This window comes from Helobdella robusta (assembly GCF_000326865.2).
Source record: "Helobdella robusta unplaced genomic scaffold HELROscaffold_44, whole genome shotgun sequence".
Lineage (NCBI taxonomy): Eukaryota > Metazoa > Annelida > Clitellata > Rhynchobdellida > Glossiphoniidae > Helobdella > Helobdella robusta.
In genome coordinates, this window is record NW_008705063.1 from 488,495 (window position 1) to 508,494 (window position 20,000).

Genomic DNA, 20,000 nt, shown 5'->3' on the forward strand with positions numbered 1-20,000 from the left:
TTCTCTCATTATTTCCTGCTCTTCGAGTTTCATTTTCAACGAAAAAATTACTTAATTTGTTATCAAGAAACCTCTTGTTAAAAATTTATTTCTTGAAAATGTCATAACTGATGTATAAAAAGCTGCTACCTTCCTCATTAATGTTCATGATTAACGAGATTTGATGCCAAACAGCATTATGAATGAGCCGAAATCGCGCGCGTTCATAAAAATGTACGAAGCCACTAAACAAAATTTCCAACCGCTTGTATATTTACGCTTTAAAACATGGGAGTGCCTGTTGAAGCAAACCTGTTTGCCTACATGTACATTAGAAAAAAAGACACTAAATACGCATGAACTTTAATTGACTTACTTTTACATTGAGATTCAATGGTTGTTACAAAACCTTTTCCGCACAGGCATTTTTCAAACATGATATTGTTTACTATTTCTTGCACACACATCATTTCCTTGCCACAGTCACCGTTATTAACACCGCAATCTAAATGTCGTTAGTTTATTTCAAAACCAACAATATTTATTAAACAATTTTTCATGCTATTAACTTAAAGTACAATACCATTAAACTGTTTTTTATTTATCAAGACAAAAAATTTTTGATGGAATATTCAAAAAAACCTACCACGAGTTTTGGGTATTTGTTTCTTTCAAGTTGAAAGATTGGGCAAGTTAAAAAATTGTATCGAAAATGACAAAAAAGTTTTCGAAACAAATTTTCAAACTTCTCTTATCACAGAGTGCTCCAGTCCAGCCTATTTTGCAATGACCAGTTTTACAGTAAGCTTGCTTACTTTCTATCTTATCATTCATGCAGTAGTTGTATTTTGTCGGTTTTCCTTGAGCATCCAAATCCGGCGAAACTGAATGGTTATAAAATTTACAAATGTATAACTACGTGTTAAGGCGGCATGATGGCGTAATGTTGTATGTGCTTGGCACTAAACTTGCATAGACTAGGAACAAATGCAAGGAGATCCCAGCCTGTCCCTTGGCTAATGTGCTTGATTTTGATGTTTCTTAAAAACTCATTGGAAGAAAGAAGGAAAAAATTCAAGTACGAACCGTCAGAAAGGAGAGCGAACACAGAAGGTTCTTCGCATTGTTCCTTGTTCAACTGGTCTTTGAATTCTATTTTTCTTCCGCATTGGCATGTTTCATCCTAAGAAAAAAATATTAGAAAAAAAAGCATTATTTAGATTTCATTATCTATACTGTTTGAAATAAAAATAAAGAAATAAAATCAATTTATTTTATCATTTCATAACTCTCAAAAAACTGTTCCTCAAAAAGTCAAAACTCACTCTGGTCCCGCTGTACGGAAACCCAAGCTCCTTGCATTTGTCCAAACAAAAAGCTTTACTTAATAATTGATCATGTTTGTGCTCAAGTTCCAGGTATTTGAAACAGCCAATCGCAATTGATTGATTTGATTTTTCTGTTATTTTGTAATGAGAAATGTGAGGGTTGTATAGTTTTGTATAAATCAGTACGTTGAAATCTAATCATACGTTGTATGGCATGCCATTATACGACATATTTAATAATTTTTTTGCTTACTAAAAGTCAGCTTTGACAAATTTTATAGCTGATTTTATAGCATCTTATATTCTTAAAAATGTCTTCAAAACAAAAGCTGTACCATTCATACCGCATGACGAACCACACACCACAGGACGCACAACACACATGTTGTATGCACCGCATCACACACGCGTGACATGTGTTTGTTCATAAGTTGCGGATGAATAGCATCGCGCAATTGAAACATAGCAATTCTACTGTCAATCTAAACTAGCCAATTTGAACTAAAAACTCAAAATGATCTGAGGCACGTTACTGGCATATACAGAATGGAAAGAAGACCCCCCACACGACAGCCCATCTGAACATTTCTTATTGCATTTGTCGGCACCAGCTTCATTCTCAACACTGTTGGTACATGTGCATAACCGACCATCCTGAATTTTTTAAATTCAAAAAATCTTTTAATCTTCAGTGGAAAAAAATTAATTAAATCAACTTAAAAATCAGATTCAAAAAGCATAAACTATCCACTCACATTCATTGCGTAGAATGATGTTTCTTTACAATATTCAAAACACGATTTTACTGAAATAATCATCAGCTCCTTAGAAGACTGCACTTTGTTGAAACAACCCTTGTAATTCCAGTCGCTCTTAGGTTTATCTTGTAAAAACAGACAAGAAAAAAATCAAAGTGTTCTATTTAACTAATTTTTAGAAATTTTACTAACCGAGGCTTGAATTCTCATAAACTCCGGGTACTGTGAATATTTCTTCATCTGGCGGATTGCACTTGACTTGAACATCAAATACATCACCTTGAACCTCAACACAGACGTCCTCACCACATCCTCCATTATTTTCTTCACATGAAGTGATGGGATCACTTGCTGGTGTTTCCACGTCTGTTCCGTCAGTCACATTCGATATTATTGGAACGTTAGAGATTCGGTCAGTCACATTCGATATTATTGGAACGTTAGAGATTCGGTCAGTCACATTCGATATTATTGGAACGTTAGAGATTCGGTCAGTCACATTCGGTGTTCTTGAGGAGCTCGTTGTAATTTCATTTAATTCAGGTAATGTCATTCCTAGCAATGCAACAAAAATATCATGAAAATTCAAATTTCTTTAAATGTTGAAAAAAATTTGTATTTGCTACAACTAAATTTCTTAAAAACTAAAATTGTGGGAAAAATTTTGTTTACTAAAATTTGGGTTATTTTTTCAACTCTCCCATATTTGCAACATTTTACCTCGAAACAAAATTTCATTGTTCCGAGGGTGCCTCAGTTGCTTGAATTTGCGCTATATAAATTATATTATTATTTTTATTATCATTTTTTTTTGTTTTAATATTATCAATATTTTCTTTTTTTATTATTATTATTAAATCCTCCAACTGTGAATAGAGTTTAAAATTGCTTTCGTTACTATTGTGTATTTTAATAAATGAATTGTGAACAATTTCTTTAGCTAATACATTTAAGCGTACTGAAATTTTTAATTTTGTTCCACGAAAGTTGTAACATCCACACTACACGATGTATATACACACCATCTCAACACACACCACAGGCAAGGCATTTTGTATAGTCATTGAGTTTTGCACTGACAGTATTTGAACCAGGTAACAAAGTGAGACATGGCACTTCTCTCGACTGAGCTGTTTAATAGCACACAGGCTCAAGGCTCATTGAGCAAAAATTATAGATACTATATAAAGTACTCAATAAATAACTCGCTGATGTTTATAAGAAGGGAGGTGTTTAAATAAATCTTATTGTTTTATAGAATTCTGCACCTTTCTGATTGCAAAGCTTTCCGCTCCAGCCTGGCAAACAAACTGTGGATGTACAATAACTCTTTTTGCTCTCAACTACATTATTCAGGCAGTATTGGTATATTGTTGAGATGTTGTGCTTTTCTGTTTCCAGAGAAACTGTTCATGTGAAAATAAAAGAAACTTTTATTAAATGGAATATTCAATGTTAATGATTTAAAATATATTTGAAATAGATTGAATTCTCGACATTTGCTCGGACTAGATGTTGGACTTGAAACATTTTCGTTGTGATCAAAATGAGTTTCCTTATTTCACAAAAACTATTTATGTTCAATTTTACTTAAAACTTCCTAAACCAATCGACAACTGCTTTTATTAACCGTCAAAGAGTTTAAAAATTCTTTTATCATCATCACAATCAGCAAGTTTCATCTGATTCTCCGTTTTGAAATCATTTCCACATATGCAGACAGAACTCTGAAAATTAATCAAAAATTTCAATGAAAATTATTTAATTTGCTCGAAATTTTGACAAAAATTAATTTTAGGTTTCGGGCAGTGCGATGATGTAATTGCTCTGTCGCATGTAACATGTGCTGCTGTGGCATGAATCGTTTACGTTGGTTGCTGGTACCTCGAGAAAATTTTTAAAATAGATCAAGTAACTATATATATATATATATATATATATATATATATATATATATATATATATATATATGTATATCTCTATATATACCTATATTGGTGTGAGTGGTGTGTGTGTGTTTATTTCTTCATAGGACCATTGAATGAGTTTAAGACATTGGATGTGTACAAAACGTTACAAAAACAAGTTGTAAACAAAGCAAAACAAAATTAAATCGGATAACACGCCATTGAGGTTAAAAGCCTTTTTAATGGGCTGTAGGTAAAGGGAAAGTATTTCATAAACACTCTACAGAGTTTTTCAAGCATTTAAAACTGGAATAAAATAACAAACTTGATTACTAACATTGAAAGTGCTATACTTATACATATGTTCGAAGCATGTTTGTACGCAATCAGAAGGAGTCGATGACATCACCGTTCTCGGTTGAACGTTTATACCTGTAAAACATCCGACCGGAATGACGGTGTTCTCTGTAATTTTGCAAGTGAACAAATGAAAAAAAAATGAAAAAGTGATTTGATTTTGTATTAACTAAAAGTTATACATAATGAGAATTTTTATCAATTTTTCATTAACACGAAGCAATATGAACTTGTTACTTTCATATAAAGAAATGAATTTATTCCCTCCACACGGAAAGCCATCAGAACAAAGTTTATCACATTTCGTATCAACGACTTTGTCCTTAAGACTTTTTTGACATAAGCACATTTCTTCTATCTGAATATTAAAAATTGTTACTAGGATTAGAAATTGAATTGAAATGAAAAGAAACAAAGTTGTCAAAAAGTTGTTTGCATATGTTACTACATGTTTAACAATTAACTAACCATTATGCCTATGCCATAGTAGTTGTGGGTAATACACTCTTTCCGACATTCAATTAACGTAGAATCTTCTAAAATAGTAGCAAAGTTTTCTAATATGAGCCTATAGCACCCTTTATAATTCCAGAGCTTTAGAATTGTTTCATTCACTCCTATATGAGAACATAAAAACAAAAGAGAATTGTTTGTTAGAAACTACCAATTTCAATATCTCTTACACTTTAAATCGTTTTTAGTATTTTGAATTGTTAAATAATATTGTCTGTCTCTTTAAATTATATTCCCACTTTCATTTTAAAAAGCTTGACAGAAACCAATTTTTGAACATACTTTCAATTGCTGCCGTTGGATGGTAGGAAGCAAGCAGGACAACGAAGACTACCAGAGACAACTTTCTCAAAGCCATGAAGCACAACTCGTGCCTGATGAATAACCACCAATTACATTTTCAACATCAATTATCACCCAGGTTTGTTTGTTCATAAAAGTTGGTTGATGTTAAGAATGTCTTTTCTTTCAAGTTTATAAATGAAATGTACCGGATATCACGCAGTTAAAAACGAACTGAAAGTAACTAAGCAAATTAAAAAAAAATATTTACTATTTATCTGATTGTGACGTAATTGAAAGAAATATTTACAATAGAGTTATTAATTTGAACTGGTGTAAATTATTTATAGAATACTGAATTAAATATCCATTATATAAAATTATCATTGGTAGACTAGCGTTATGGTAATGCATCTCTCCATCTATGTTGCCATGACGGGGTTCGACTGCATAGATTCCCAGCAGTTTGGAGGGTATTAATAAAAGTTCTATGAAAAGCAAAAACGATGCGTTAATATAAGTAGATTTACATTCGCCAATGGCTAATTAATGATGACGTGTTCATGTTTGCTTATATTATTTTCTAAAATCTGTGCTACTATACTGCTATTAAAACTGCGTACTACCTATTAGTGTTGGTATTTTCAATCGAACTGGTAGTCTCATAGAGTTATTAATGATTATGCTTGCAACAATAGTATTAGTTATAGTGATAGTAGTAGTAGTAGCAGCATCGGTTGTAGTAGCAGCAGTAGGTAGTATATATCCAGAATAACGTTAAATGTAGGTGTTATTCAGTGTTGATGAATTAATGTCAATTAACCGAATCGCGGTTCATTATGGCTATGAAACTGTTTTCAAGATAAGGATCTTATGAAATTGAAATTATTTGTGTGTGTGTGTGGGTGTGTGTGTTGAATTAACTGTTTGCGTAGCGTACACAAGTTTGTGTGCAGGTGTGTTTGTGTGTGTGATGTGTGTTTGTGAGTGTGTTTATTCATTTGTACCTTTAATGTAAATGAGTTTAGCTTCTTCACATAAAATTTTAATGTTATATACATGATATTCTGCTAAAAAAAACAATCCCCACTGCAAAAAAATATGATTTTACTCTTTTTTATGTATTGAAACAAATTTTTCGTACAAAATAGGAGAAATAAACAATTCCAGTTGTTCTTTTCATGTTAATCCTGTAAAGATTTGTGATGCTTCCGAGCATGTGATGGCAATCCATTCAGTAACATCAAACATAATAATTAAAATTTTGTAAAAGATTTTGGTGAAAATGAAGTAAGCGTTAGATGAACTTGCAGAATCCAAAATCTCTTCTTCACGACCCGATAGATGATTGGCTGTCTGTATAAAATTTATAAAAATAATGAATGATATTTCAAATTTCATATTAAGCAACTAAAAACTAGAAAATGAATTCGGTTTTAGTGAAAATGAAAAAGTGAAATTGTTAAAAATGAAAACAGCAGTAACCTCTGAGGCTTCTTAAATCTACTAATGAACGTAATTCAGATTTCTAATAAACTCCGTAAAAAGGAGACCAAAGTAGATGACCAGCCAATAAAGAAACTTGACAACTAATTTCCATCTAAGTTCATTTTGACAAAGTCAATATTTCCCTATATAAATATCAACCGCACTGATGATGATTCATTCGAGTTCGTTTTTTCAAACATGTTAACGCCAAACATTTGGTAGAATTTATAGAATATTGTAAAAATTATGGTCTATAACCAACATTTACTCGAAGTTCTGCGACCAACCGACGTAATCTAACAATCGAACAAGATCGCGAGCAGCGACTGCTCCATCTCTCTCGAGAATTAGAAGTTAACATTCGGTAGAATTTATAGAATATTGTAAATATATATATATATATATATATATATATATATATATATATATATATATATAACTTTCTCGGAGCCATGAAGCACAACTCGTGCCTGATGGATAATCACCAATTATTATATTTTCAACATCAATTTATCCACTGATTCGTTTGTTTGCACGTCGGTTTATAAAAGTTGGTTGATGCTAGGCATGTGAAAATTACTATTTATCTTACTTTGACGTTATTGAAAAAAATATTTACAATAGAATCATTAAATTAAAATTAAAATTAATTTACCAGAACACCGAAATTTGTTCGAATACAAAGAGATCCCCGCCTATCATATGCAATGTGTATGATGCGTGATTTGCACGCGTATTCATGTACGCTGTGTGTGTTTGTCGTTGAAACCTCTGAAGCAAACGCAAAAGAGAGAGAGAAACCTTTATTCACATTGGCTTCTGGCAGATTAGTGTGGTGTGTTAATATTCCCTCAAATTTCAGAAACAACATTACAGCGACCAGCAATGAACAAATTGTCTATTGTTCTAATCACAGAAGGCCTCAATCAATTGACAACAATTTTTGAGTTTTGTAGATAAACAACGACTTGAGACAAATCGTACAACCAAAGCGTTCTTCAACAAGGCTGTACAGAATTTTAACGTTATCCAGAGCAACGGATGTTCTCCAAACGTCATAAACAAGCCTCATAGCGGCAGATCAAAAAACGCCAAGACATTATTAGGCCTTAACCGAAACTTCAACAAATGAACCAACAACAAAACTAAGCAACAAACCAGCCAAACAAAGGTACTAACGATCTACCAAATAACGACAACAACAATCCAACAAAAACAAAAACAACAGAATGAATGAATGAATAAATGAATGAATGAATGAAATAAGGAAGGAAGAAAGAAATGAATAAATGAATGAACGAACGAACGAATGAATGAACGAACAAACGAACGAATGAACGAAAAAGCGAACGAATGAATGAATGAATGAATGAAAAAAAGATGCACTAGTTAAATGATAATTTTTATGACATTAACAACATTATACTGGCGTGCCAATGTTTCAAGCATTTGTCTTGTTCGTTGCTGTTCTATATTATTATTACTATTATCATTATTGTTGTTGTTGTTATTGATGTTGTTGTTGTAGTAGTTGTTGTTGTTGATGTTGCTGCTGCTGCTGTTGTTGTTGTTGTTGTTGTTATAGCATCAAAAACATCGAAATCATTTAAATATTTAAAACCATGAAACCAAAACATTAACTTACGACAAAAACCGGATATTTTCTCTGTTTATGTATGTGTGTGTGTATGTGTGTGTGAAGTATGTATGCGTGTGTGTTCTTAAACGTGAATGTATGTGTATATATATTATATATATATGTGTGTGTGAAGTATGTATGCGTGTGTGTTTATTCTTGAATGTGAATGTATGTCTGTGTGTATGTGTGTGTGTGTGTGTGTGTGTGTGTGTGTGTGTGTGTGTGTGTGTGTGTGTGTGTGTGTGTGTAATGATGTGATGGTTAGTGTCAGTTAAATGAAGAATCCATTTATAGTGTGGTTCGAATTAAATTTGATTAATGATAAAACTGTTATCGTAGTTATTATTACGATCAATTTTATGATTATTATTTTTATTATTATTATTGCAACTAAAGTATTATTATTCTTATTACTAATTTTACGTGCATCGAAATGTCAGTAACTTTTTTCGATCAAATTTTAAATGGCTTCTGTAAGCAACTGTTTATTTCGAAATAAATTTCATGACATCCCTAGCTTACGAATCTGTTTTTCAATGCTTGTCTGTCTGTATGTCCTGTCTGTCTGTATGTTCTGTCTGTCTGTGTAGCTACCTGTCTCTACGTTCTGTCTCTCTGTGTGTCTGCTTGTCTGTATGTTCTGCCTGTCTGTCTGCATGTATGTTCTGTTTGCTTCCCTCTCCTTCTCCGTCTCTCATTATTTTTAAAATCACCTGCCATTATCGTGATCATATTGTATCGTAAATAATTATCATTTCATCACCGCCTCGTATTTTAAAATGCTTTTATTAAATTCAGATTACTTCAGATCAGACATTTGGAGACACCGTACGTACCTACATTAAAGATTACAGACTACTTTATAAATATTAGTATTCAATTACTATTATTTACGTCTTTTAATTCTTTCGCCAGAAGTATTTTGCCGGGACCTCAAACAACAAAAACAACGACATACAATTTACACAACTATATGACGTCAGCACGCGTTATACATAAACACTTAAAACCAGTGATGGGCAAATTACACACTATATCGTAACTTCGATACAAGTTACAAAATACTCTAAACATTGTAATTTCGATACAAATTACAAATTAAATTTAATAAAAGAGCCAAATTACTAATTTCAAATTAGATAAAATTAAATTACATCAAACCAGTTTTGAATGAAGGAAGAAAAAAATTTTCTTTGAAGTTATTTAGACATTGATTTTTCTTTGCGCTGATATTCTTTGATGTTATTTTTATATTCATTCATTGAGTTACTTTCTTTCTATCAACTATCTGTTCAATCATTTACAGAATGACTGAAGAAAGAAAGACACTATTTACCGCTACTTTTGATATTTCATATTCTTTGATGTCATTTTCATATTCTTTTATTAATTTATTACTTTCTTTCGATCAACAATTTGTTCAATCGTATAATGTACGATTGAAGAAAGAAGGAAAGAAAGGAAGAAGGAAAGAAAGGAGGAAAGAAAGAAAAAAAAGAAAAGACGCGTCAAACATCAAAGAATTAAACTTCTTTGATGTAGCTATATGACCATAAAACTTCAAAGTAGCAAATGAAATTTTTAATCAAATAAATTTTTAGAATTTAAAAAAATTTTAGAATTTCAAGAAAAATTTTTTTTCAATAATAATAATAATAATAATAATAATTTGTGTAAGTATATTTGTTCACTCACATATAAACTATATTTTTTGGTAAAAATGTAATTTGAAATTACTTTGAAATTACCAAATTATATGAAAGATGAAATTACTAAAGTACCAATTACTTAAAAAGTAATTTCGATACAAATTACAATTGTAATTTTAATTACGTGATTTCATTACTTGAATTACATTACTGCCCATCTCTGTCTAAAACAAACATAACAGTACCCACCTCTATACAATACAATACAAAAATACCTGGTATAAGGTTAAGCTTAAGGAATACATAACTTATTTAAACATATCTCACAAATTTACACATGAATGAATGAATGAATGAACGAAGGAATGAATGAATGAGTTTGTTAGACAGTCAAAAGCATCAAAAGAACCTTCTAAAAAATAATAACCCCAACGATTGTCTCACAAATTTCAAACATTTACAAAGTTCAAATTCTAGAAACAAATTCAACATTGTCAATAACAGTGAAAGAATGTATGCCCCGGTGGCGCAATCGGTTAGCGCGCCGTACTTATAAGCAGTGCGATGGCTATGATATGCGGAGGTTGCGAGTTCGATCCTCGCCCAGGGCACTTTTTTACTTCGATTACTCAAATAGGCTATCGTCAAAAACTAGAAATAGGAAAAATCAACATTGACTCGCGTGTAAGTGCTATTTAATAAGCATCTGCGTCTCGTATCATTTGCCTCGTTACGTATCGTCTCGTTTCAAACGTCTCGTATCGCAACGCTTTAATCAATTTACGAAACGCAGATTTCTACTATTTAAAAATATCATTTTAAATGAACCAGATATTCTGATGGCTTGCGGGCGTAGAACGATTTGGAACAGAGCTAATTTATACGTGAAGTAATTTACATAAATTGTGATTTTTAACAAGTTCTATAGTAAATCTAAGGAGAACTACATACTCGTGCGAGCTATATAACTAAATAAACTAATATAAACAATAAACTATGTAAGTTGATCTAACTAAACACTATAACGACAGAGAAATTATCATTAGTTATTATTAGCGTCTCTCTGACATTATTAAAAACTTTCAAGATAACTGCTTGGAGATTTCATTTTCGATCTTTCAAAATCAAACAACATCTTAAAAAACCTTGGTCAGAAATTGTACAAACCTCGGTAAAAATGTACACAAATATCGACGAGACAAAGTTAAGAACCGACATTCTCATATTTCTTTCACGGTTAAATAATTAACAACGTAACGAAACTAACGACAAATTAAACAGACACGATGGCAAATCAAAACAATTACTGAGTGTAGCGTAGAAGGTAGGAGTGCAATCTCTTACAAAGTTTTTACTGCACAGTGACCGGGTTCAAATACTAGCTGTCCCTCGTAACTCGTAACCCATCATACTCGTACTTAAATACAAAAAGTTTAACTGCAACTTAGTAAGTGAAAGATATTTCATCAGATAACATCATCCAAGTAAAAATCAGTCCAAACAGTTTAAAAACATCACAGGCGAGATAAACGATGATAAGACATAAGAAAAAAATGACTAGACATTTATATTTTACTAAATATAAAAAAAATCGGTTTACAATGCACTCCATTGCGTATAAAAACAATAGATAAAGAACGCTAAATGAATGAAATTAAATAATCAAAAGATTGAGAATGAAAATAATTAGCGAAGAAATGTGAGTGGCAGTTTGACAGATTTGTGTAGCTACGAATGGTAAACATGCAGAACTTCTCTTATCTCTTTCCTGAATGATGATTGGTTGAGAAAAAAATAAGATTAAAAATAAACATTTAGAATTATCTATAGCCAAAACCAACTACGCTAATCAATCAACCAACTAGCTATACCAATTAGTCAGTCTAAAAATTATTGAATCGTTCAACCAATCACTCAACCAACCAACCAGCCAACCAGCCAACCATCCAACCAACCAACCAACCAACCAACCAACCAACCAACCAACCAACCAACCAACCAACCAACCAACCAACCAACCAGCCAACCATCCAACAAACCAACCAACCAGCCAACCAACCAACCAACCAACCAACCAACTAATCAACCAGCCAACCAACCAACCAACCAGCCAATCACAGAACATACCTACAAATAGGGCAGCAATCGTGGTAACCAATGAGATCCCAGGCACACTTGTTGCAGGTCACCAAATGGTTGCAGGGCCTCAAAAGAGTATCTCTCTCTCCATCCATGCATATCACACACTCGCGACAATTATAATAATTATTATTTTTATTATTATTATTTTTATCATTATCATTATTATTATTACTGTTTTTGTTCTTAATGTGACTGTCGTTAATGTTATTGCTATTATTAATTGCTGAATCACAGGTATCATCATCATTATCATCATCGTTGTTGTTGTTGTGTGATGATGATGATGATGATGCTGTTTGTGTTGATGCCAATGATGATGATGATGAAGAGGAGGAGGCGGAAGATGATGAGTGACCGGAGTGACCGGAGTTTTGAATCTTTTTCAGATAGGCTGTAACGAAAGAGAATTTTGACACAAACAACAACAACAACAGCAACAATAATAATTATAATAACAACAACAACAGCATCAACAACAACAACAATAATAATAATAATAACAATAGCAACAACAACATCAACAACAACAATTTTATGAAAAAAGAAAAATAATATAAATTAGAATGACCTAGCCGGAAGTCACGTGACTCCTGATAGGTCACTGTGATTGGCTGGTCTTTGTGTGACCTGTAAACCATGGTCTTGTCCATGTCCTTCAATAAGTTACTGACTGGTGATGATGATGATGACGGTGATAATGATGATAATGTGATGAAGACGATGATGATCTAATAGTGACGATGACGATTTTAATCAATCAATCAATCAGTCAATTGATCGATCGATCGATCAATTGATCAATTAATCAATCAATCAACCAGCTAACCAACCCATTTCGAGGGCAGCAGACGACGTGAACCTGTTGACCTTGACCTCCAACATGGGCACAAAGGTCACGGGGTAGATGAAACGAAGACCTAATGTCCGCTAGATAAATGGATGGATGGATGATTAAGCGAATGAATGAGCGGATGGATGGATGGTCGAATAAGTGGATGAACGATAGGATAGATGGATGATCATGTGTATTATGGATTGAAAGATGAATTAGTAAATGAAAGAATGGAGAATTGGATGAATAAATAAATAGACCGATGGATGGATGGATATGTGAGTGAATGAATAATGAACTGACGGATGAATTATAAATACAAATGAAACATTCTTCAAAACTAACAACCAAACTAACAACCAAAACTACAAAAAGATACGACACAAAAGAAAAACAACTACAACTGGCAACTACTTCAGGCACTAGAATATCCTCAAACAACTCGTTGACATCAATTGATAACGTGCCAGAACAGATGATGCATGTTATGGGACTGTGATCTGCTATTACTGACGTTGTTGTTTCATCATCATCACCATCATTATCATCATCACCATCATCATCATCATCATTATTTATAATTATTTATAATAATTATTATTATTATGATAGTTTAAAGTTAAAGTAGGTCAGAGATGTCAAATATCCCACTTATGAAATTTCAATTAACTTTTGTAATTTCACCTCGATTCCACACCACATACTGACATGGCCCAACGCGACTATAGTACTATGCTCTGTGACGCAGTTACAGGGTTCGAATGCAAACAGCTAACCCTGATCTTAAATAGACATTGTTAAATAGACATTGATCGCGCACTTCACACTGTATATTGTGATTGCTAACATGTTGATTTGTGACAGTTAATTGCTAACAAATGAACACTTGAATGCGTACGTACATTTGAATAAATTCTGTTTAACAATAACATCTTCTGCAACATATTCAAAGACAAATTCTGCATTCTGAACAGCTTTTCCTAGACTATCCAGGTAAATTATAGTACCCTGGTAAAAAAAATGAGTAGAGTTTAAACAAATATGAAAATTGAAAAAAATATAGAAAAACTGAATATAATTGAATAAACTTTACAAGTTAGTAATCATCCTTTAAAGAATGCTTATTAATTGATAATTAAATTAAAATAATTGAATGCAGTGAAATTTAATTTACATTACAAGTTGTTTTAGAAATGATCTCTCTCTCTTTCTCTCTCTCTCTTTTTTCTCTCTCTCTCACTAATTAGAAAAAAAAGATTGACCCAACTATTAATTAGTTTATTAATTAACAAACACCTTATTAACATAATTGGAAGGAAAGCCTTCCTCAATTAAATTCATCTTGTCAGTGTAAATAGTCTTTTTAGCTTCATCCAGTTTTTCTTTATCTGAGTCATGTAAAGCTATGTGGTGGCCATGATACGATAATTCTTCTATAAATATTTGGTTAATTAAAGTTTATTTATTGATTAAAAATTGTTAATATGTAAACTAATAATATTGATAAATTAATAATGTTTCAAGAGAATGGCTAAACGCTAAATTGGTTTAAATTTTTGCTACATTACATTACATGTGGAAGCTGAGATACTGGATTATAATTATTGAATTAATATTAATGTTCAGTCAATCTTTGAAAATCAAACTTAGCAGAAAATCAAACATATATATATATACAAATATTAAATAGAATAAAAATTAATTAAAATATAAATAAAATTGATCATTTATTTATTATTTATTTAATAAAATAATTTAATTAACAGTAAAATCACAAAATGGCTTGTTTAATATTAATTTTAACAATTTTTCCAAAGTTTTTAACATTTTTCGTGCACAATCATACATTTTATAGAGGCTGTCAATCAAAAATATTACTAAAATTAGGTACGCAAGTTAGGTAACTAACAACAACAAACAACAGCAAACAGCTGATCAGAGAAATCACAAACTACATAAAAACTGATCAAATTTTTGATTTTAATCAAAAATAAACAATAAAAAACGACGAAATAGCGAACCAGCAACTTTAATTCCTATCGTTCCGCAGCCGACAACTGCGATTTTCACCATTTTCAATGTTAAATTGAGAGAATTGTGAAAAAAATTTTGATGACAACAGAGCAAAGATTTATAAATGGAAATTAACTTAGCATGCAAAGAATGGTGAACGATATAATCCATATTGATACCATCCACATAAGTCATAACTAGAATATACTATCCGTATATATATCCTATATATGATATATTTATTTAATGACACTATCCATATATGCATACCCTATTTAATATAATTTGTTAATGGAAATTTCAAGTTTTTGATATATTTATAGTATCTTGAATCGAACGAATGTATTGCTGAACACACACTGTAGTTCGATATTAATGGAATGTGGTGCTGATGTAGTGAATTAAGATGGTAAATGGTCACTAGATTTATAAAGTACCTAACTTCCTGAGCATAATTTGTTAATGTAAACCTTGTTTTTAATATATAGTGTCTTGTAACGGCAGAAGAGTTATCATAATACTGAATTTGCACAAGTTCGATTTTTTAGAATGTGGTGTTAATATAGTGAATCAAGCTGGTAGGTTTTTTTTACTAGAATCATGTTGTACTTAACTTCCTGAGCATGAAAATGTACAATTTGTTAATGGGAATACTGACGTTTTTGAAATACAGTTTCTTGAACGGAGCGAATAGTCATCGTTACGTACTACCGAATCTTAACTATGAAAGCACGTAGGCGAGTGACATAGCGGAATTTTAGAACAAGGCTTCACAGTTGAACGTACTAAAAAAACTTTTGACAAAATCAGATTAGATAAATTAAATATTTCAAACAAAAACTTCTTGCAGAGGGGGTGAAAGTCAAACGACCAAAACAAATTGAGTGAGAATAATTTCACTAAGAATGGAAGAAAGTAGATACTAAAAAATGAAAAAAATGAGTTTATAATGTTAAGACTCGACTCGCGTGTAAGCCGACCTCATCGGCGTTCGATGGCTTGTTAGCGTCACTGCCGCTATTAGTATCTGCACTCATATTGACAGTGGCAACCGCGTCCATGGTTTGATTGGTGACGTCATTTTCAGTGATCTTCACGCATCTGTCACTTTCCTCAGAGATAAAATGAACATCTTGCATGTCATTTTTAACTGGTGTGATTTGACTGCTGGCTGGCTGGTCACTGCAGCTACTTGTTGCGACCTTTTCACATTCTCTCATCTCATCTATAATGGGAAGGCTGAAGTCAACTTTGCTCTGCTGTTCGTCATTCACCTTTTTTTCTTTGCAGATATTCTCATAAATGATTTCATTTATGATGGGCGAATAATGCCTCTCGTTGGCTTGAGTGCTGTCTGAGATGTTGGCGTTTGAATCAGATGTCTGACTAGTTGTTGGATTCGTATTTTTTCCTCGGATTTTGCCAATAATTTTTATGAAGTTCATTGGCACAAGACCAACTTTCATCTTGTCGACAGATGCCAGTAACCATCCTTTGTTTGTTTGGAGCTCTAAGGTGGAAATATTATCAAGTTAATTTCTTTATCAATACATATTGATTGATACACACCAAATGTTAACATTCAATTTTTAAACAACTTTCATCAAAACAAATACAATAGAAATCAAACTACCTATGTTGAGTATGTAAAGATGTGATTATTATATTATTATATTACCAAAAATTAGTATAACATGCATTAAATTGAATTTTTAATCAAGTTGAAAAAATCATTGGAAGATAAAAAGCCCAGAGACCAACCCTGTGGAGCGATTGAAATCTTATTCCCTCTCTTGAAACTCAATTCATCAGGTGTTCTTGCCTGGAAGTCATACTCAGCCACACCTACGTAGCTGTCACTCAAACCAGTCAGCCAATCAGCTGTCTTGTCTGGAAATATTTTTTAAAATTTTGAATTAAAAAAGTAACTAAAATACACTCAAATGTTAAAATAAAGCAAATATATGAAATTTAACTTGAAAATCATTCAAATAGACAAAAAACAACCATTATGATTTCCAGCGAAGGAGTTGAAAAACTTCCAGAGCAGCCAGGGACCGCCCGTGACAATTGCAAAGAATAAAAATATTGGCCAAGTAGGATTTCCTGAAGAATTTCCAATGTCTTTGCTGCTGGTTCCCTTAAAATAAAAAACAAGTCACTTGCATATTTTTCATTTCATTTATTTATTCATTTTAGCAGACAATCAATCAACCAATCAATCAATCAATCAATCAATCAATCAACCAACGAATCAATCAACCAATCAATCAATCAATCAATCAATCAATCAATCAATCAATCAATCAATCAATCAATCAACCAATCAATCAATCAACCAACCAACCAATCAATCAATCAATGAACCAATCAATCAATCAATCAATCAAACATATTTACATAGCATACACTTCTAAAATTCAATGACGCTCTGATCAAATTAGCAAAAAAACAAAAGACAAAACAAACAAGACATTACTTTCAACCCATCAGCCCTTATGCTATCTTCCCACAACTGTTCATTAAAAGCCACCTCGCCTCCAAGCCTCAGCCTTCTCAGAAAGTACTTCACCTTCCGAACAATCCACCTCAGAACTCTGAAGAGCGCCAACGTCGAGAATATGTGTGAGAGATGGAGTCGCATTCGCGATATCTGGTCTGCCATGCCTATTATAGCACGGAATGAATTGAAAACTGCCTGAGGTTTAATATAATGTTTCGAGGTTAATATAAACACACCAATAAAATTTAGATATACATTAGTAACTTCATTTGAAAAATTATCAATTTTGTATAAAATCAAGTTTAGATTTTAAACTCTTTTGTGTAGACTCAACATTTAAAAGTAAAGACACAAAAATAATGAATAAACTTAATTCCATAACTCAAAACTACTGAAACCTGATAAGTTGAATCCAACATCATAGCAATAGACCCAAAAGCCCGAACGATCGTTTCCACAGATTGAAAAGCCTGCCTAGTGCTAACTTCAGCCTGCTGTGCGAATCCCCCAGCCATAGCATCACCAGCTAGTTGGGGGTTGTAAAACCCACCATAACCTCCATAGCCCCCGTACATGTTACTGAATCCTGAATTATATGGGTAGCCATAACTGGAGTACCCGGAGTAAGGTGCAATTGTTGAGGTTTGTCTTGCAGCTGGCTGTCGAGAGGGAATGGGTGGGGGCTGTCTGGAGGTCACTGCTAGACCGCCTTGTGTTGGAAGGTCATTTGCAAATGGACAGCTTTATGATAGAAAAAATGATTCAAGTATTTTGGTTAGATCTTTTAATAATAATCAAAATTAATGATAAGATACTACATCTCATTTAAATAAAAAAAATTTAGATGCAGTATATTATTACAAACAACAATAACACAAAAATAAAAAGTTAATTAAACTGAAAATAAATAAATAATTTGAAAAAACCAATTTAAAATGGAAACTACCTTGATAAGTTGTCCAAAGTAGGAGCTGAATCAACCCTGTGGTTATTGATGCCGGCTTTTTCACTGAATTTGTTGCTGGACGTAAATGACATTCTTTCCCTAATTTTAGTTTTAGTTTTGCTTTTTAGTTAGTTTTACTTTTTTTTAGGTTTTTACAAGTTTTAATATTAAATTTATTAATTAAATTTGTATCTTATTTTACAGCAAGACTAACTAACAAAACTAGTCTAGTAGAAGTTGCACAAAAAAGTGAATTTATTATCAGAATTTAATCAGTACGGACTTTGAACCTATTCAGGTTAATCAGTTAGTGACATTTTGTTATCATAAACTCACTCACTTTGACTACTTAACAACTGTTTACTTTTAAACATAGAGTTTTTTTCAGTTGGTTACGAAAGTCCAAAGAAAAAAGTTTCAGTTGAAAAAATACAATTCATGTTCTTAACTTGTCAATCATTGAATTGAATTACAATTCATGCATGCATTGAACTGAATTACAATTCATGCATAAATCAGTGTTATGTAAGATTTGAATTCAAAGGATTTGAAATGATTTAAAATCATTATTTATTCCATTTAATGTTAGTTTTAATTCTAATTTGAAACCAATTCTAGTCTAAAGAAATTAAAATGTATCGTATTAAAACGAGACGATATTGGTATCGTTTTAAATCGAAACGATATTGGTACCGTCGGTTTTGTTATCGGTCTTTTGTGGATGACTCTCTAGTATGTTGGACTCAGCTAAAGTCAAACAATCAATCAATTAGTCAGTCAATCAACCAATTTGTTTCTGTTGTACGTTTTTGTTTCATTTAAAATGCTATATCAATTTTGATTATATGGAATTGTAATGTTTTGGTACTGGTATTATTTTGTATTGTATTGTGTTGTATTGTGTTGTGTTGTATTGTATTGTGTTGTGTTGAATTGTATTGTGTTGTGCTTTGTTTTATTGTATTGTATTGTATTGTATTGTATTATATTGTATTATATTGTATGTGCTATGATGCAATCTTCCAAATTAATTTGAAAATAATATACTTATCTATGAAGGAGCTGAGTTTCTCATAGAATAGAAACATTTAGTTAGAAAAAACACGTGTGTGTGAGTGACAGTGTGTGTGTGTGTGTGTGAGAGTGGTGTGGGTGTGTATAACAATTTTTTTAAATAATTTAAACACCTTATCTAAAAGCAATCAAACACACACACACACACCAAAATATTTAGCTAAACAATTGAAGCCATTCAATGACTTTAAAATAATAATTTGTGACCATAGATATATATATATATATAATCATGCTTCTGACGTACTAAACAAAATATAAATAACAAACTAATATTATAATTATAATTAATAATTATGATAATAATTACTGATAATATTATTTGGTAAAAACGAACACAAGTACGGAGTTTTCGCAATTTTTAGGTTAATGAAATTTTGAGATACTAAAAAAACATTTTTTTTCAATTTTATTTGTGTGTTTGTGTGTGTGTGTGTTTATATATATATGTGTGTGTGTGTTTATATGTGTGTGTGTGATATACCCTTTAAACTGGTAAAAATCGTGTCCGATTCCTTATGTATAAGTGAATTAAATACCTTTTTGAAGTATATTATTTATTGATTTTATTCACTCACTCACTCACTCAC

At 31.8% G+C, this 20,000-nt stretch overlaps 2 protein-coding genes across 2 annotated transcripts in view; both read right to left on the reverse strand.

Annotated features, from left to right (window-relative positions):
- HELRODRAFT_193178 (hypothetical protein) overlaps positions 1–14,993 on the reverse strand; it is a gene marked incomplete at its 3' end in the record, with an annotated part of 15,724 nt that extends 731 nt beyond the window's left edge. The window contains exons 1-21 of the mRNA XM_009025897.1: positions 14,896–14,993; positions 14,171–14,307; positions 13,777–13,882; positions 13,289–13,383; positions 12,873–12,969; positions 12,611–12,712; positions 9,588–9,652; positions 8,846–8,964; positions 5,125–5,216; positions 4,798–4,946; positions 4,567–4,687; positions 4,310–4,437; positions 3,696–3,792; positions 3,334–3,471; positions 2,258–2,620; positions 2,063–2,190; positions 1,867–1,993; positions 1,305–1,438; positions 1,066–1,162; positions 726–863; positions 356–484 (exon numbers count right to left, since the gene is read on the reverse strand). Of these exons, the coding sequence (XP_009024145.1) occupies positions 356–484; positions 726–863; positions 1,066–1,162; positions 1,305–1,438; positions 1,867–1,993; positions 2,063–2,190; positions 2,258–2,620; positions 3,334–3,471; positions 3,696–3,792; positions 4,310–4,437; positions 4,567–4,687; positions 4,798–4,946; positions 5,125–5,216; positions 8,846–8,964; positions 9,588–9,652; positions 12,611–12,712; positions 12,873–12,969; positions 13,289–13,383; positions 13,777–13,882; positions 14,171–14,307; positions 14,896–14,947 (2,614 nt within the window). The 5' untranslated portion in view covers positions 14,948–14,993. The remainder of the gene's footprint in view (positions 1–355; positions 485–725; positions 864–1,065; positions 1,163–1,304; positions 1,439–1,866; positions 1,994–2,062; positions 2,191–2,257; positions 2,621–3,333; positions 3,472–3,695; positions 3,793–4,309; positions 4,438–4,566; positions 4,688–4,797; positions 4,947–5,124; positions 5,217–8,845; positions 8,965–9,587; positions 9,653–12,610; positions 12,713–12,872; positions 12,970–13,288; positions 13,384–13,776; positions 13,883–14,170; positions 14,308–14,895) is intronic.
- Positions 14,994–15,664: 671 nt separating this feature from the next.
- Positions 15,665–18,121, reverse strand: HELRODRAFT_114111 (hypothetical protein). Its single transcript, XM_009025898.1, has 5 exons — positions 17,789–18,121; positions 17,362–17,585; positions 16,895–17,016; positions 16,649–16,777; positions 15,665–16,397 (listed from the first exon to the last, which is right to left on the reverse strand). Exons 1-5 carry the CDS (start codon positions 17,963–17,965, stop codon positions 15,832–15,834), a joined length of 1,218 nt encoding a protein of 405 aa, XP_009024146.1. The 5' UTR covers positions 17,966–18,121; the 3' UTR covers positions 15,665–15,831.
- Positions 18,122–20,000: the final 1,879 nt, after the last annotated feature.

Bases quoted from the DNA above. Each gene is read 5' to 3' on its own strand.
- HELRODRAFT_114111 (XM_009025898.1), bottom strand. From the start codon at position 17,965: ATGTACGGGGGCTATGGAGGTTATGGTGGGTTTTACAACCCCCAACTA. The intron at 17,017-17,361 runs GTCTTGTTTGTT...GGGAACCAGCAG, and splicing joins GCTGATGGGTTGAAAGTAAT to CAAAGACATTGGAAATTCTT. The intron at 16,778-16,894 runs GTTGTTTTTTGT...AAATATTTCCAG, and splicing joins CTTCGCTGGAAATCATAATG to ACAAGACAGCTGATTGGCTG.